An 18049-nucleotide genomic window follows, 5' to 3' on the forward strand; every position below is an offset into this window, starting at 1 on the left:
ACATTTTTATCAAACAAATACCAAAAAAAAAAAAAAAAAACAAAAAAAAAAAAAAAACAAAAAACAAAAAACAAAAAAAAACAAACAAACAAACAAAAAAACAACATCAAAAATCCCCCCAAAAAACAATAACTTCTCCGATGTCTCGTTTTGTGTTTTAAATATATACGACAACATAATACAAATGCAAGTTTTACAGTATACCATGTTATTTATAATTCATGTACAGTGATTTTTAGAATAGAAATAAAGATTCAGTGTTGTTATATGATTTACCTCTTGTGGTATTAGAAATAAAGTAATTGCTATATGAAGGACGTTTTCAGGAGTTTTCATATATAGACATGTAGGCAAAATTAAAACTGTTCAATAGAATGACTTTAAACTAAACATGTTGATAGAATATGATAATAGAGACATTTTAAGCGAAACAAATCGAGGGCAACATCAAGAAAAGGCAACAAATAATCATAAACACCTGCTACAGTTATATACACTCATGCTAGAGTAAACATACACTCATGCTAGAGTAAACATACACTCATGCTAGAGTTAACATACACTCATGCTAGAGTTAACATAAACTCATGCTAGAGTTAACATACACTCATGCTACAGTAATCATACATTAATGATAGAGTTATCATACACTCATGCTACAGTAATCATACATTAATGATAGAGTTATCATACACTCATGCTACAGTAATCATACATAAATGATAGAGTTATCATACACTCATGCTACAGTTATCATACACTCATGCTACAGTAATCATACATTAATGATAGAGTTATCATACACTCATGCTACAGTTATCATACACTCATGCTACAGTTATCATACACTCATGCTACAGTTATCATACACTCATGCTACGGTTATCAAACACCCGTGCTAGACCTATCAAAAGTTCATGCTATAGTTATCATACATTGATGCTAGAGTTATCATACACTCATGCTAGAGTAATCATACACTCGTGCTAGAGTTATCATACACTCATGCTACAGTTATCAAACACCCGTGCTAGACCTATCATACATTCATGCTAGAGTTATCATACATTAATACTAGAGTTATCATACACTCATGCTAGAGTTATCATACACTCATGCGACAATTATCATACACTCATGCTACAGTTATCAAACAACCGTGCTAGACCTATCAAATATTCATGCTAGAGTGATCATAAATTGATGCTAGAGTTATCATATACTCGTGCTAGAGTTATCATACATTATTGCTAGAGTTATCATACACTCGTGCTAGAGTAATCATACACTCGAGCTAGAGTTATCATACACTCGTGCTAGAGTAATCATACATTAATGCTAAAGTTATCAACACTCGTGCTAGAGTTATCATATACACTCGCGCTAGAGTTATCAATGACTCATGCAAGAGTTATCATATACACTCATGATAGAGTGAGCATACATTCGTGCTAGAGTTATCATATACTCGTGCTAGAGTTATCATACATTAATGCTAGAGTTATCATACACTCGTGCTAGAGTTATCATACACTCGAGCTAGAGTTATCATACACTCGTGCTAGAGTTATCATTCACTTATGCTACAGTTATCATACACTCATGCTAGAGTAATCATACGGTCATTCTAGAGTTATCATACGGTCTTGTTAGAGTAATCATACACACGTGCTAGAGTTGTCAAACAATCGTGCTAGAGTTTTCATACACTCATGCTAGAGTTATCATACATTAATATTTGAGTTATCATTCGCTTATGCTAGAGTTGTCATAAACACGTGCAAGAGGAAATGTATTATGATTAAAGAAATGTAGAAGTATACATAATTTTAGTGACATTACAGCTCATCCAGTAATTAACACAATCGGCAAAATCTAATAATAATTTTCCGAAAAGTTTCTATCTTTAGCTAGACTAAGTCATTCTATGCTCTCACTTAAAAAATAATCTTTCAGGAATAAATGACGTAGCACAATCTTCAAATTTCCCTAACCTAATGCAATGATTTAAAATCAGGCTACTTTACTTTGTACCATTTCTTTGCAGCTTAGTCGTTTACAACCTGGGATAGACAATAACTTATTACTGTTGTTACAACGTCATTTTCCCTTTTATAAATTGATTCTTTCAATATAATCTTTTTATTATACTATTTCAAATTTGATATAAAATAGTGATAATTGCTACACAGTCTCTTTGTCAATATAATATAAACACGTTTTGACTTCACACATAGTAGATATGTTATGTTTAAAATTCTATTCACAATACATGTATGGAAATTGTGTCATTAAAAACTGGCAGTTTTTTAAGAAATGGCCAACTTGACATTGACATTAGAGCAGATGTTAACGGTGTTCTTCTTGAACAATCGTGTTTTTTTTATTTCGTCTTTACCAGAGACGTACGATTGTACGATGGTGAAAACACAATGGAACGATGTCACGATGATGAAAAAACAATAAATTATAAGTATATTTTATGAAAATAAAATTTAAAGGATAGTTCCTGTCATTAGTATCCTTAGTTTATTATCTTTAATAATAATCTGATCTTCGATGTTTTAATTGATACAATTTTAATCCTTTTCCTTTGTTTTGCTTATAAATTAAGTATTTTAATAGAATTGTCTTCTGACTGCGTAAATATTTTTGTATAAGAAAATTAGTTCCCTTACCGACACACGACAAGTTCATTTAGGAACTCATACATCTTTCAGTATTTCCCTTTCAAATTTCCTTTTGATTTAACTTTACTTGTTTAAGCAATTATTTTCTAATTTAAAACGATATTAAAAATGAACAGTTACAGAATTATTGAGTACAAAATGAATAATTATATTTGTATTTGGCATTTAAATTTGGCTTCACATGGTGGGTGGGATATTGACCCACTTTTATGTAATCTCTAGTCATCACAATTGTTTTTGTCTGTAACACCACGGCCGGTTAAGTATTTACAGTATTTATTTTGTTTTTATTTTTAACATAGCTGTTTGCATTAAACCAAAGATAAAACGTTTAATTGTTTTTTTGACTTTATAATTTTCATTATCCTCTTATTTCTATTTGCAATATCTTATATGTGATTATTTAAATGACATTACAAATATTGCATATGATTACAAAATTTGTAAAGTCAAACGTGAAAATCAGTTATAGAAACACCTAAATAAATACTATCAAAAAGATGTTGTCTTACTTTGAAGAGACATCAATATCAAAATGCTTTTAATATATGTTCTGTCTTTACAAAAAAAAATAAAATTCTAAGCTACAAACATTAACATGTCATTGTAATGCAATTATTGCTTGTATTGTTTATCTATATCGAAAAGTTAGAAACAATATATGCATGGCAACCAGTTTAACGTCGGCCGAGTATCTTTTCTAAAGATCCATTTGCCTCAAAGTAATTTGTTCCAAATTATGGATTTTTTAAATGAAAAATCATATTGTTAAAAGTAATATTTCACTACCCATAACAACCGATGAAATCTCATTCTTTAATAAACAAATTTAATTAATCAATGTATTTGAATACTCATTAAGAAATAATTAATAAATAAAATAACGTGCTCGTTTTAATAATCCTTGTTTTGTACTGTTTGTCTATGATAATGTGTGAGTGAGGTTTCAATTTATGTGTACACAAAAGTCTTCAACACTGGACTAAAAGGTAAAAACAGGTCTTACGTAATCAAATATAACAGTAACTTTGAACCTTAATGTTAAATATCAGGGTAGTGAACTTGATAAAGTAGTCGTCATTCCTTGTGATCAAATATTTTGTCACGAGTTCGAGATTCACAAATTGTTTTACTTTTTTTCCTTTTGTTTTATTAACATCAGACGTAAATAAAGTATTCTTAAGTCGGTCTGTTATTTTGTATGTATATTAAACAATATGACAAATAAACAGTTAATAATGAATAATTGTCCTGTGTAGTTCAGTGCATAAGTATATTGCGAATTTACTTCAATGTTTGTACATAAATGCATTTCGTTTAGTACGAGTATGTATATGGTCGCACCTACTTGAAGGATTACTGAAAATACATTGATTTTTGATAGTGACTATTCGGAAGAATATTTTTAGCGGACTAACTTAATCGTGGTATATTGTCCTGATATACCACGTTTTCTTCTTCGTCTTTATTTAACTATATAAAAACGGATGACACTTATGATTAGATACATGTTTATGAATGGTATTAAGTTTGCTAAAAAATCTTAAACCTGTGTGTTTATATTGACATTTAGAAAATGACTAGGAAGGATGCTATAAATGTTTGTAGTGCTTTTCTATGTTTAATGGCTATAACGATGTTATGGACAATCCTGTGGAAGAAACGTGACGACATTGACTGGAAGAAAAGGGTAATATTCTTTGCAATAAATTTCATTGTAAAATTTACTGTTTTTGACTGCAATAAATACGCGTTTGTTCGACAATGAAATAATTCATACATATGAACTATAAAAATTAATATAGTACGCTAATAGTATGATTTCATGTAGGGTACAAGCATTTAAAATAGAGAATAAATAGGCCATCACATGCAGACCAGCCCCAAGTGTAGCACAAAAAAGAGAGACTGGTTAACTGGATAACTCTTGTAAGCTAATATTTCGTGCTAAAAGAGTGTTATATGTCAATAATAGAAATCGTTTACATGCCACACTATAGACGCCCTGCAGAATCTTAGTTCAATTTTAGGTCACTCATAATTTGTTTAGTGGGGGCAGAAAACTGTTTACTCATAACCACTAAAACAAGATTTAAAGAGAAGTACTTTCACATAAATCATACATTTACTGTTAAAAAGGCAGATTTTGTTCGCAGAATTCATGTTTAAGATTTTTTCTTTGTGTTTCTTCTTCTTTCTTTCATTACTTATTTTCCCTTCTTTATTAAGGATATGTCTTAATGATGATTACAATACTTAAAAGTTATAAAAAATTTATCAAATGACATATATTTATAAAATTTTTCCATGTCCTGGTCGGTTCATTTGAGAGTTGAAACATAGAATGTTTATATCAAGTACATGAAGTAGAGAAACTGATAGCGAACAGCATGGATCCTGACTGCAAGGACGCGCAGGCTGGTCTGGATCCATGCTGGTCGCAAACCCATTATGTTGGTTTTGTCGTGACGCGGCTCATATAGATAGTGTTTGATGCCTACTTGATAACAACCATCCACTAATACTTTTGAATGTTTGCAAGTCGGTGGAATTTCTTTTATTCAAACACAATGTGTTCACAAGTTTTCTTAGGTTTAAGAACCAAAATAAATATTAGAATATATGATATAAAAATAATTTATTTTCTTTATTTGTAAAAATTGGATATAATCAGTGAGAAGATTGTTAAGGGACTTATTAATTGTCATCACTGTAACGATGTTTACTTAATGTATAACATAAAAAAACAAATATCAGCCGTGTCACGACAAAACCAACATAGTGCGTTTGCTGCCGCGCAGTCTGATCAGGATCCATGCTGTTCGCTATCAATTTCTCTACTTGTAATAAGGTTTGTAAGCGAACAGCATCGATCCTGATCAAATGATAATTCTAGAAATTAATCAATGCTGCGTTATGTCAAAGTGCATGAAGAGACATTTATGTTCCCACGTGCAAAATACTTAATATATGATAGAAAATGATTTCTTAGATTATTATTTTCAGTATGATAATATCTATCTGGTTCTTCCAGGTGTTACTTAGCAATTGTAAAAGGTTGTCCCAATACTTCGTCCGAGTGTTGTTATATTTCTTAATTTCATGTTTTCCCGTGTTTTTGTTATATATAAGATAATAATATTCTGATAAACCACTAGTGAAATTTATAAAATGTAGTTTTCACTGTAACCGGACTATATCTGAATGCTGATGAAAAGAAAATCATAACTAAATGGAATAACAGGCAGAAATAAATGCCGTCATGTGTAAATTTTGCTTCTTTAGGAAAAGTAAGTCGATGCCCTCATACATCATGTTAAAAATGTCAAAGAAAAATTAGAGAAATTTAACAGACCTTTATTTCAAAATTGATGATATGAAGTCATGATGTGATGACTCACAAAGGAGAATGCGTCACGTAAATATAGAAGTGTCAACAACATCAAAAACACTTTTTGAGACAAAAAGTGAAGACAAATGTATCGTGACAAGAAAAATGCATAAAAGAAACAATATGTTAGGGCTTGAGATGTACATTGTTTTCGGATGTTGTGGACACTTACAATTACACACTTGTGAAGAATAGTGTAACTTTAAAATTGAATATGAAGAATAATAAAATAGTTTTCACAAATTTGTTATAGTGCTTGCATATTCATATGATTTGTTTCTGTGACAAAGATATTTCTGTAAACATACACCGATAACGATTTCAAAATTTTACGTAATTTTGTTGGTTAATGACCAGGCAAAATCAGTAAAAAAATACTTAAAATCACTTAAAAAGCATGAAATTATTTTTTCTTTATTTGTTTTACATATAATATTGAGATTTATCACATAAACCGCGGCGCAGGAGTGTAATAAAGCCATTTAATAAAAACGATATTACATTAGTGACGTGACGTCATTTGCGCGATATAGAAACATAGCGTTAAAGCGCGCTAATGTTAGCGTTCCACTCCAGACGCGTCATTGAAAAATTACTCATTTTAACAGTTTACTGGTTTTTATTTTATATATGTGATGAATAGAATATTATATTCATGTAGATTCAATACTAAATTTATTGAACTTGTTGAATAAAATATGCGAGCCTCTGATTTTTTTCAACTCGTTCAATAATTTTAGTATTAAACTACACTCATATTTATTTCAATCGTGAACACCAGCTATTATTATTTTTTCACTCGTGGCTACGCAACTCGTGAAAATATTGCATCTGATGTTCACTTAATAAAAACTATATTTCAATTCTACATGCAAAACTAATATCCTCTGTATATTTACTTAACCCTTGTCGGGCTTGAGTCGATAGTAATTAGCATTGAGCAAGACGAATCTGTAGATCATGCTGATGAATACTATATAAAAAACACTGAAAGTCCGACATTTCTTAATTTAACAAAGCTTTTCAGCTACACAGACTTGGTTTTTTTTCATTTGCATTTAGTACATGGACACGTGGTCAAATAGCAATATCAGACAGGATGAAAATATGCTGATAGCTCAGAGAAATCATCTAGCAAAACTGCTTAACCAGAAACAGCAAATTATAGGGCGAATGAAATGCGAGGTAGAGTAACGTTTACTTTGAAAACAAAAACAAAGTATTTATATATAATTCTCTTTTTTTTGTGGATATAGAAACATCGTTTTGATACGGTGTTGCATAACTGATTGAGATAAATTGATACACATAAATTATAAGCATAGGCGTTTGTTTTATTATTTTTTTCCTACTCAAACTATCTAGTCCGTATTTAGATGATTAAATATAGAAGTGTCAACAACATCAAAAACACTTTTTGAGACTAAAACTGGAAACAAATGTATCGTGACAAGAAAAATGCATAAAATAAACAATATGTCATCAGCCTGTTGAGCTTAAACTGTACATTGTTTTCGGATGTTGTTGACAATTACAATAATACGCTATTTGGGAATGGTGAAATAACTTTAAAATCAAATATGAAGAATAATAAAATAGTTTTCACAAATTCGTTAAAGTGCTTGCATATTCATATGAATTGTTTCTGTGTCAAAGATATTTCTGTTAAGATACACCGATAACCATTTCAAACATTTTACGTAATTATGTTGGTAGATGACCAGTCATTCGTTATTTGACAATAAAGACTTTTAACAGGAATTATTTGTCAGTGAAATGACATTAACATTACATCCATTTTATGAATGATCCAAAATATGTTTTTACGTTTACCATGTTTGGTTCATCTGTTTTACTAAACTATCGTTTTGACTTGTTAGATAACCTGTTAACCGTTAAGATATGGATTGATTGATTTTAATTGAATCTGTTTTGGAAGGAGTTAAACAGAACAAAAGTTGCGAGGGAGGAGACGACCGATGAAGGCGGATGGTGCCCAATAGCCTCAAAAACGAAACATTTAGGCTTTGACAAAAGTCTTGCTGCAGGATTAGCTGAATTCTTTCAAGGTAAATTGAAATCAAACTAACTATGTTCATCTGAGTCTACAAATTTACAGATAAATGAAAAATTAACACGAAAGTTAGGATATATTTTTAATGTATATTACATGCAATATAAATTGTTTTAAGCATACACTTAGATCAAAATTAAGGGAAATTGTTACGACAATATACTAAATGAATCATGCTGCAAATAAATTTTATGAATTATATGTATCTACTTTGGAAGTCAGTAGTTTGGTTTTGAAAGGTTATGAAATACCTTATCGCATTTTTATGAAGAAATAAATATTCTTATCTTAGTTACTGTAATCTAATAATTAAAATTAGCTTTTCTTTGTACTAGGAGTTGGAAAAAATGCTACAAAATTCATAATCAATTTAATACGGATAATTGGTCTTTAGAGTGTATTGAAAAGAACCCTAATTATTTGTGTTTCTATGAATTTTCCGCAATCCCTTTATCATGTTCCAGTTATTTAGGCAGTACCTTTTTATTTATCTTAAAGCATATTATTGTTTGATTATATTGTTTTAAGGAAAAAACATTGCAAGTTTTGGAGACGGGCCAGGAAGATTTAAAAGCGCAATACTTGAAACAGGACAAGTTAAATCATATGATGCGTATGATGGAGCCCCATTTTGTGAGATAACAAGCGGTGGTCTCGTGCAATTTCTTGACCTTTCGTTACCACAGTTTGGCTTACCAGTTTACGATTGGATATTGTGTTTAGAAGTAGCTGAACACGTACCCAAAGCCTATGAGGAAGTCTTGGTAAGCAACATAGTTCGACATGCACGAGAAGGTGTTATTTTGAGCTGGGCAAGGCCTGGACAACAGGGTTACTCTCATATCAACAACCAGTCTCCAGAATACGTTATTTCTTGCATGGATAGAGTTGGATTTGAGCTTCATACAAAATTTACAGACCTAATAAGAAGTAGAACTACAAATAAAAATCTTCAACGCAATATTAATGTATTTGTTAGGAAAGAAAAGCAGTCAGTAGACGAGTTATCATATTATGCTTGATGAAGAGGTTATTATAAAAAAAAGACAAATGTTTATAATATCAGGATTAAAAGTCAACTTTATTTATTCTTAAGGAAATAAATACCACACACGAAAACTTTTACAACATTTGAAAAAAAGTCTTACAAGTAACGTTGCAATAAAGGAAAGGAGTTTGTGCAACAGTATTGATAATAATACTTTATTTGCACTTCAAATGTTAGAATTACAATCAAACCTCATAAATGTTTGTAAATGCTCTAAAAGTGTAAATAAACGTTTATTCACCAAGCGTAGTTGTTATGTTTTTTTTTTTTTTTTGTTTTGTTTTGGGTTTTACGTCACATCGACACAGTATAGGTCATATCGCGACGTTCCAGCTTTACTGGTGGAGGAAGACCTCAGGTGCCCCTCCGTGCATTATTTCAGGCACGAACGGGCACCTGAGTAGAACCACCGACGTTCCGTAAGCTAGCTGGATAGCTTCCTCACATGAAAGAATCCAAAGTCCCTGTCGGGATTCGAACCCACAGCGGTGAGGGGCAAGTGGTTTGAAGTCAACGACAGTTGTTATGTACGTCACACAGAGAACAATTATGACCCAGTTCAGTAAAAAAAAAATACAAATCGAAGTTTGCCATCTAAGAATATTGGTATCGACCTTAGCAATATAATAACAATGGATTTAAGATTAATGTATATATTAAGTGGATGATATCTTAAGCTAGCCAAACTAGCACTATACTCGTATAACAATGCATCCCCTTATTCCACCATTAAGATATTTATTGCCTAAGATGGACATGATTAACTGCAAGTTTACAAACAGTTTTACACAAGTTACTGCCTACCTTTTCTTGGAAATGTTTTTTTTTCAGAGATGAACTTAAACCACTATGTTCTAGTGAAATGTCGTATTATGTAAACGACTGAGGGACTTCAGTCTTTAGATAAGGTCCTTTAATAGTTAGTTGCATGCTGTCTGATTGCCAATTTTAATGTTTGATTTCCCCGTTTTTGTTTGCATTTTCTTAAATCAATCAAGACTTATAAATAACACTTGTTATATACATAAACTACCACAACAGGTCAAAATATGCAAAAATAACGCGTTAGTAACGCAGTAGAAAAATAGTGGTAAACACTGAAAAAAATCACTCATTAACCGCAAATTACATATGAATAATTACTTAAATCAATCTTATTACATTTCCTTAAATCTTAGTACATGTTTCTCAAATTTGATTTTTAAAACATAATTCGGCTCATCTGAAGGCATGTAGCTTTAAAACCTAATGACCACAATTTTATACGTACAGACGGCTTCATGTGTGGATTATAAAAGTCAACAATGAATCTGTCCTCTTGTGGGACAATAAACTTGATATAAACTTTCCATGCTTTTATTTATGTTCTTGAATTTTTAATAAAATCGACCGTCCTTTCTTAACCCTTGTGTCCCATTTCTGTTTTTTGTTCGGTTCCCAGCTGATCTCCTTTCCCGTCCTCCATCGACCTTCCTCGTGATCTTTTTTCTAGCATTATTTTCTTATAATTTCTCTTTGCTCTAATATAACTCTTTTATATTATAGCAAACCTATCCTTTCGTAATTAATGTTGGTCAGTAATAGTTATTATTTCGTTATATAATGTGTATTATAGAAACATTGAGCGAGTAACAATAAATACCAATCTTGAAAAAGAGGTGATTCCTCGGGAGCAATAAAGCAACAATATAATATAAAATTGCACTCTTGGTTTTATGTCTGTAAGATGGCTAAAACAATATAAACACATTTGATAATAAAAAACAAAACATATAAGACTCAATAAAAAAGATGTTACATATAAAAGTTTTTTTCAAAAACATGAGTAGTTGAGCACTATTTCACGTGATTCCCCAAACTTATTTCCTTGGATATATGTTCTCAATGACTTAAACAAGACATCAGGTCACACAATTTATTATTTAAGAGAGTAGAACAACTGACCACTGTAAATTAGGTGGCCTTCTGTATGTTAACTCACATAAACATTCCAAAGTCCCTGGAATGATTTGAACCTGCAGCGAGGAGGGTCAGTCGGATTGAAATCTACGTTCTTAAACATTCTGCCACAAAGGCCCTTTAGAATGCTTACTTCTGAGTTGGCAGGTAAAACATATTGTAGATTCTGCAAATCTTCATTGAAATTTATTTTGTTTTTAATTATAAATTTTCCAGCTTAAAGATATCTTATACGCAACAGCAGGTGGTAAGTGTTTTGTGGTAGCTGTATAAAGTTGTCATATACCTATTTTATCTTATTTTTATAGATATCTAGTGCACCACGGTCATTATTTCTATTGTTTTAGGTGTTATAAATGATTTTCTTTTACTTCGGTCGGTCTTTGGAGATTAAGAGATTAAGCAACTTACAAGATCTGTGTTGATTGGCTAAATAAAATCACATTATTATTAACTTTTTAACATTGACTCCACTTTCCAGAAATTTTAACAAAGGGTGAACATTGAAAAAAAACAACAACAACAACAAACACAAAACAACAACAAACACAAAAAACCACAAGTTCATACTTTAATAACTAATTACAACTTTTTAAAGTGATTTCTGACCAAAAAAATCTATCTATAAAACAGTACTTGGGGGATTGGTTCTGCTTTCAAAATGTTAATTTCTATTTCGAACGCCTGACTGCAAAGAGTGGTTTTTAAGGCATCAAGAGCACAAGATAAAAAGAGAGTGTACTGTTCACCATAAATATTTAATTCGTTCTACAGAAGTAGCTTTTCATCGAATTCAACATTTTAACAATCTTACCTTTGAATTTCCCTTTTAATGTATTGCCTGTTTTGATCCATTCAAATAAGTTTTTATACCTGTATTATCCCTTTTTGATACTTTTGTCTTACAAAATTATCTTTTTAAATACTTCAATTTAAACGTATTATCCCACAGATTTAGTTTTTGAAGCCTACCTGTATCCCCTTTAATGCTTTTAAATAACTTTACGTTCCTTTTCTTTGGTTATAGGTTTAGCTGTATCTTCTCTTAAACACGTTTGTCTTTTTTGTATCTAACTGTTTACCTTGCTGGTTTTATCCATTTTTTATTGCATCTTTTCAACTATATCTGCTGTTGTCATGATTTGCTACACAGTATTCCCAGTGATATGAATCACATATTAAATCTTTTCACAACCTTATATTTTTAATAAGTTTAAAATTATGTTTGACGTAAAATGTTCATTAGTGTGTTTTTCCTTAGTATGCATTACATTTTATAGAAAATGTCAATTTTGGAAGACCTTTATCAAAGAAGCAACAATGTTTGACAAAATTATCAAAAATGCCTATTAATTTCATGCGCATGATATTAAGCCATAGATGTAAATTCTGATTGTTATTTTTTACAGGATTTATTGTTATATGAATATATAAATTATTGTTCCCTATTCGTAATATTTCTTAAGTTTTCTATATTCCTATTTAAACTTTCTGTACTTATTTTCTTGTTGTATTTTTTTTAAATAGAAATTGCACTTAATTCTAATTGTCTTAAAACAGGTGTTCTAAGTTTTGATAAAGACGTATTTTAACTGTATAATAGTGAACAAATCTGCGTTATTTAGTGTTATTTCCAAATAAAAACATTTAAAATACACACGTACCGAACATTAAGGTGTGGTGTTGTACGTAAGACACACATTTATTCCTTACCTCCTTTGCATAATGACGATATTTTCATGGTTAATCAAATGTAGTCACGTTTTAGTACCACCAAAAACGTAGCAACATTGATGGCTAAGCTATCAACGGTTAGTAAGATTTGTAAAAAAAAAAGCAAACAAATTAAATTGCTATATAAATATAAATATATAAATGATCTTAAATTCTGTAAGGAATGAAGGATTAATTTATTCAGTGTTAGATTACGCGAAATATGTTAAGGATATTTAACTGAATTATTTCACATTATTTTGCGAAAATATATTTTGATAATTCACGAAAGCGTTTATTTTTGCCACTTTTTGTAGATGCGACAGTTGGTTGACTGTTGTTTTTGATTTTAGAAGGTTCAGTTTAGAAGGAAGTTGCGACATACTTAATAAGCAGGACAACATCATGAAAGTGTGTTTGTATGCAGAAAAGAAAGGTAAGTTCATTTTGTCTCTTGTGAAGTACCTTTGAAAGAGAACCAGCTATTTATCCCTTTTTTTTACTTCCTGATTTATTAGATTTTAAAACGGTTAAATCCTTAAACGTTCACATAAACTAGTACGTGTACATATTAACATGTTATCGTACTGTAATATATTGGACAATGAGCAGTAATTATTTCTGAAAATGTCTTGGAAAAAACACTTTTATGTTGATTTGTATTGACAAATTTTTTCTCAAAGCCTGCATTTTAAATTTCTTTACTTACAAATTAAACACCCATCCAAAAGTTAAATAAACGCTTCTTTTTTTATTTTCTTTAGTATCAGATAATTAGTTATTGACTAGCAAGAAATGAGTCATTCTAAGTTACACCATTATGAGGGTTTAAGATTTTCATAAATGTTTTTGTTTTGTTTTTAATGATGTTTTTTCTGTGTTTGTTTTATATCTGTTGTATTTGATCCTATTATGAAGCTGTTTTAGTTGATAAAATTTCAGTCCATGTACGTTAGCTGTTAAAAATGCCATCTTAAATGATTTGGTTATGTTAAAAAAAAAACGAGAATATATTAAACAATAACCAACATCAATTGCATAGTTTTGTTTAGATAATCGTCTGTAAAATATGATAGACAAGTTCAACAAGGTAAGGCGGCGTTCTATGAAGTCTATTTAAAAAGAGAAAACGATTTTGGAAACAATTTAAGTATTGTCTTTAAAGCTGATCCTTTGATTTTGTAATAATCTAAAAACATTTATTTATATATGCCTTAGTTTATTCAGAGATTTGTAAACTTAAAAAAACATCGTATGCATGGTAGAGAGCGAGTCAGTTTTCAGTTGGAAAATCTTTATAGATGTCATATCAAATTTCGGATTATACAGCCATTCTAATTTCCAATATTTTTGCACGCACAATACATTACAGGGATTAAATCTTTCTTGCCCTAAAAGTATTTGTTCCGATAATTCTTAGTTTTGGGAAGGGCACAATTGAAGGTTGCTAGAACTTATTGCCCAACACGTTTGCCTTTTGTTATATTTCTCATCATTTGTATGATATTTGATATGTAAAACATGTAAATAGAATAAGTTTAAACTAAGGGATAAGATCCTCTTTACTAAAATATAGCTATCATCTTCGTTTTGAAACCATGTTACACCACAAAATAGCACAGATATTTTCTTACAATACGAGTTTGTTCGAGGAGAGGTTACGCATCCATTCAAAAACAAAGAAGAAAAACAATTATTTTTGCTGAAGTAAAATTTGTATATATTTTACACTTATGAGTTAAATATGTTTGTTCATTAGTGATTAATATAATATATGACATGTTTAAATATTTAAGAGCTTTATAAAAATACATATACATACAGTAGCAATTTAAGCATACGTTCAACAATCTTTAGATAAAAGTGAATCTCAAAATGTTTGATAAAGTTATTTTCTGATCTTTGAGGATCATTAATTAATATATTTCTAGTGGTTAGGGGTAAGTGTGCATTACTTCCCCCGTTTGTTTTCTAGTCTTGGGCACAAGTTTTCTTCCACTTCGGAACCATACGCCGCTTTTCAAAAAATGGCACGAAAAAGTAATATCGCAAATTTAAGATAACCACGTATAAAACATTTGCGAATGTTGTTTTTTTTAATACGAAATTTCACCATTGTTTTCATGTTTAATGTTGAACTTAGCTAGAGTCGAATGGGGCGTGGACAGTAACTTGCACTTGAAATAAGTACCGTCCTTTTACAGGCTAAATCAAACCGAATTTGTAACATTTTTAATATTGTCGTTTTGGGCGTTCTTTAGATAGTCAATTTTTCTATTTTACGATGCTAGAAGATACGAGAGATGATTATTTTTCATTATGTTAAACGGGATACAATATAACCAAGTTTTCTAATTTGAACTTTTTGATATGTTGGATTTTCTTTCAATCCTCTCGGGGTATTACTTCTTCTTTCCGCAGATCTTCTTGTTGAAACTTCATTTTTTTGCAAGAAAGAAATAAAAAGAATAATAATAAAGAAAATAAAAAAAAAATAAAAAAGTAAGAATGATTATAGCTGAACCTTTGAATGTACATTTTGTTCAATCAAATGCAAATTGTTTAACTACCACTAAATATAGACATGCACCTTCCTTTTGTATGTTACAAGTATAATAATACCTTTTTTAATCTTTTAGTGATTGTGATATCCTTGGCTCTATCAGTCCTGCTGTACCTTGAAATGTCCCGTGAATATGTTGGGGGAAAGATCAAGAAAAGATTCGAAAACGTGGTATAACAACTTTTGTCTAAATTGTTAAAGCAGCACGCCTCAAGATTCATTTTATTTTAATGAAAATTTGGAAATATATTTAACAGTATAATATTGTGGAGTTATCAAAATAATGCAATTTATACATTATCAATGGCACTAATAACCCACGTAAATTACCATAAAGAGGTCAAATATGCAAAATTAACCTTACTGCGTTAGTAACGCATTTATAGATCATTTATCATACACAAAACATGTAAGTTATTGCTAAAAATTTTAATTTTAAATTTTTGTACTTTTCCTAAAATCTTAGTTCTTTTTTCTCAGGTTTGGTTTTATTAGAATATTTTTGCTCATCTGGAGGCGTGCAGCTTTAAGGTTAACATTGTCAAAAATATGAAATAAGTGAGATAAAGAGTTATTTAGAAAACAAATTGATATTAATAATTTTATCATTCAATAATCAACATTTTTCCTAAGAAAATATACTTAAATTATATGTATATCTTTTGACACAGAAGTGTCTTGTATCTTTAAATCATAAATTTGCATTTTTTGGTGTTGCATATTATATGTAAAGTCTACCCGCACTATATCGTTTTGAATTTTACTGAAAATGCATATAATGATCATATTTATTCATTAATTTCAGATAGAAAATCATACCTCAGCAGTACCCTCACAAGCACCGCCTTTTAGCAAAAAGAAATATTTAGTTCTTTATTACAATCCGTCACCTTTTATATCAGTTAACCGAAAATATGCTATGGCATGTGATTTTAAGAAATGTGAATGGAATAACTGTGAACTGACATTGAATAAAAATGATGCCGTTAGAAGTGATGCTGTAATTTATGATGGAATTTTCATTCCGAAGAAACTAAACTTTACGCGACCAAATGGACAAGTTTGGATATTTGCTGCCCATGAATCTCCACAATTGTATCACATGGGAAGTAATTGGTGGTACAAAAATAATTACGCCTTTAATTGGACAATGACTTATAACAAAGATAACACCGATATCTATCTTCCATACGGAGAAATAAGAAAACGTACTGTGGACGTTCAACTAGATTACGAGGCAATAGCTAGTAACAAGACCCCTACGCCTCTGATGATAGCGTCACACTGCACGACAACAGCTAAACGACAGGAGTATGTCAAAGAGCTCAATAAACATATTAATTTAACCATATTAGGTCTTTGTGGCGGGAAGAAATGGAATTGCGGTAAACATTTCCGACATGATGACGATTGTTTTCAAATTTTGAACAAATCGTATTTATTCTATTTAGCATTTGAGAACGCTTTCTGTCATGATTATTTCACAGAAAAGTTTTTCGAAAACTACAATTACAACACAATCATGATAACACGTGGTGGTCTTCCTGGGGATGCTAAACTACATTTTCCAGAAGGATCTTATATCTCTACGGATGATTTCAAGTCGGTAAAAGACCTGGCTATGTATCTGAAAAGCCTTACAGTTGCTGACATAGCACAAATGTTAAAGAGAAAGAACCAGTATTATTCCACTGGATATAAGCCAGTTTACCAAAGAGCATTATGTGACATTTGCTACAGAATGAATTTTCAAAAGAAATATGAAAAGTCTATTAAAGATATGAAGAAATGGGCCTTTAATTCTAAACCCTGTCTTGACCCTAAAGAGGTGAAAGATATTCGATAGATATTAAAATATCAATCTTTAAAATGAAAACTTGAAAAGACTGAATTTTTGTAGATCTTCATTTTTAGTTCCTTTAAGTAATTTATTGGAAAAAAAATGAGTTTAGAAGAATTAAACGGGCTAACAGTTATAAAGCTATTTGGATTGTTTGTTGTTATTTCTTGTGTTGTTTCGGTCGAATGCCGGTCTGATTTCAGTTGGACTTCCTGATAAATTTAAAGGAAAGAACTGAATAAAAGAAGAGTTTTTAGTGGTCATTTTTAAATTACAATATGAAATCTGGGAATCTCATTGGCCATAAAATGTTAAGGATAGTTCTAAAATGAAATATTGTAACGATCAAGCCCATCATTTTACGTCCGAAAATAAACCCGTATCCCGTATCCGGAAACTACTCAAGTACTGAAGTAATTAACTCTACTTCATGACATCGACTTTTAATCATCAATAAATACACTGCATGCATAGATAACTTCATCCTTTTAATATTTACGATGGTTATATTACTTAAAATAACTTATATTCTACGTTGTAGCCGTTTTTATGATCAATTAGCCACACGCTGCCAATTTAAACAAGGCAGCTGGTGCTGGCTAAATTTCTGCCCGCGCGAGCTAGGCAGTGACGTCATCGGAGACGATGACGATACTGCCAAGCTAGGCACCCTAGCCAAGCTAGCCACCCAGCGTCCCAGACTATAAATAGCAGCCCGAATCTGCCAAAATTGTCAGTACCTTGGTAGATAGCCACCAGACCACACCTATA

General features: G+C 30.8%; 2 protein-coding genes across 3 annotated transcripts; both read left to right on the top strand.

Annotated features, from left to right (window-relative positions):
• Window positions 1-3947: 3947 nt before the first annotated feature.
• On the top strand, window positions 3948-9456 carry LOC132737567 (uncharacterized). The gene is made up of 4 exons (XM_060724869.1): window positions 3948-4380; window positions 7144-7266; window positions 8021-8150; window positions 8684-9456. Exons 1-4 carry the CDS (start codon window positions 4267-4269, stop codon window positions 9175-9177), a joined length of 861 nt encoding a protein of 286 aa, XP_060580852.1. The 5' UTR covers window positions 3948-4266; the 3' UTR covers window positions 9178-9456.
• Window positions 9457-12615: 3159 nt separating this feature from the next.
• On the top strand, window positions 12616-17422 carry LOC132737566 (glycoprotein 3-alpha-L-fucosyltransferase A-like). Of its 2 annotated transcripts, none has more exons than XM_060724867.1 (4): window positions 12616-12973; window positions 13193-13311; window positions 15515-15609; window positions 16244-17422. In XM_060724867.1, exons 2-4 carry the CDS (start codon window positions 13281-13283, stop codon window positions 17282-17284), a joined length of 1167 nt encoding a protein of 388 aa, XP_060580850.1. In that variant the 5' UTR covers window positions 12616-12973; window positions 13193-13280; the 3' UTR covers window positions 17285-17422. The 2 variants fall into 2 exon arrangements, with proteins under 2 accessions (XP_060580850.1, XP_060580851.1); XM_060724868.1 differs by having other exon boundaries at window positions 13229-13311.
• The last annotated feature ends 627 nt before the right edge of the window (window positions 17423-18049 follow it).

Source organism: Ruditapes philippinarum, unplaced genomic scaffold (assembly GCF_026571515.1).
Source record: "Ruditapes philippinarum isolate M1 unplaced genomic scaffold, ASM2657151v2 ctg2019_1_1_1_1, whole genome shotgun sequence".
NCBI classification, from domain to species: Eukaryota; Metazoa; Mollusca; class Bivalvia; order Venerida; family Veneridae; genus Ruditapes; species Ruditapes philippinarum.

Excerpts from the sequence above, each read along its gene's own strand:
- LOC132737567 (XM_060724869.1), top strand. The coding sequence starts at position 4,267 with ATGACTAGGAAGGATGCTATAAATGTTTGTAGTGCTTTTCTATGTTTA. Across the intron at positions 7,267-8,020 it reads TAGGGCGAATGAAATGCGAG|GAGTTAAACAGAACAAAAGT; the intron begins GTAGAGTAACGT and ends CTGTTTTGGAAG. Across the intron at positions 8,151-8,683 it reads ATTAGCTGAATTCTTTCAAG|GAAAAAACATTGCAAGTTTT; the intron begins GTAAATTGAAAT and ends TATTGTTTTAAG.
- LOC132737566 (XM_060724867.1), top strand. The coding sequence starts at position 13,281 with ATGAAAGTGTGTTTGTATGCAGAAAAGAAAG. Across the intron at positions 13,312-15,514 it reads TTTGTATGCAGAAAAGAAAG|TGATTGTGATATCCTTGGCT; the intron begins GTAAGTTCATTT and ends TTAATCTTTTAG. Across the intron at positions 15,610-16,243 it reads AGAAAAGATTCGAAAACGTG|ATAGAAAATCATACCTCAGC; the intron begins GTATAACAACTT and ends CATTAATTTCAG.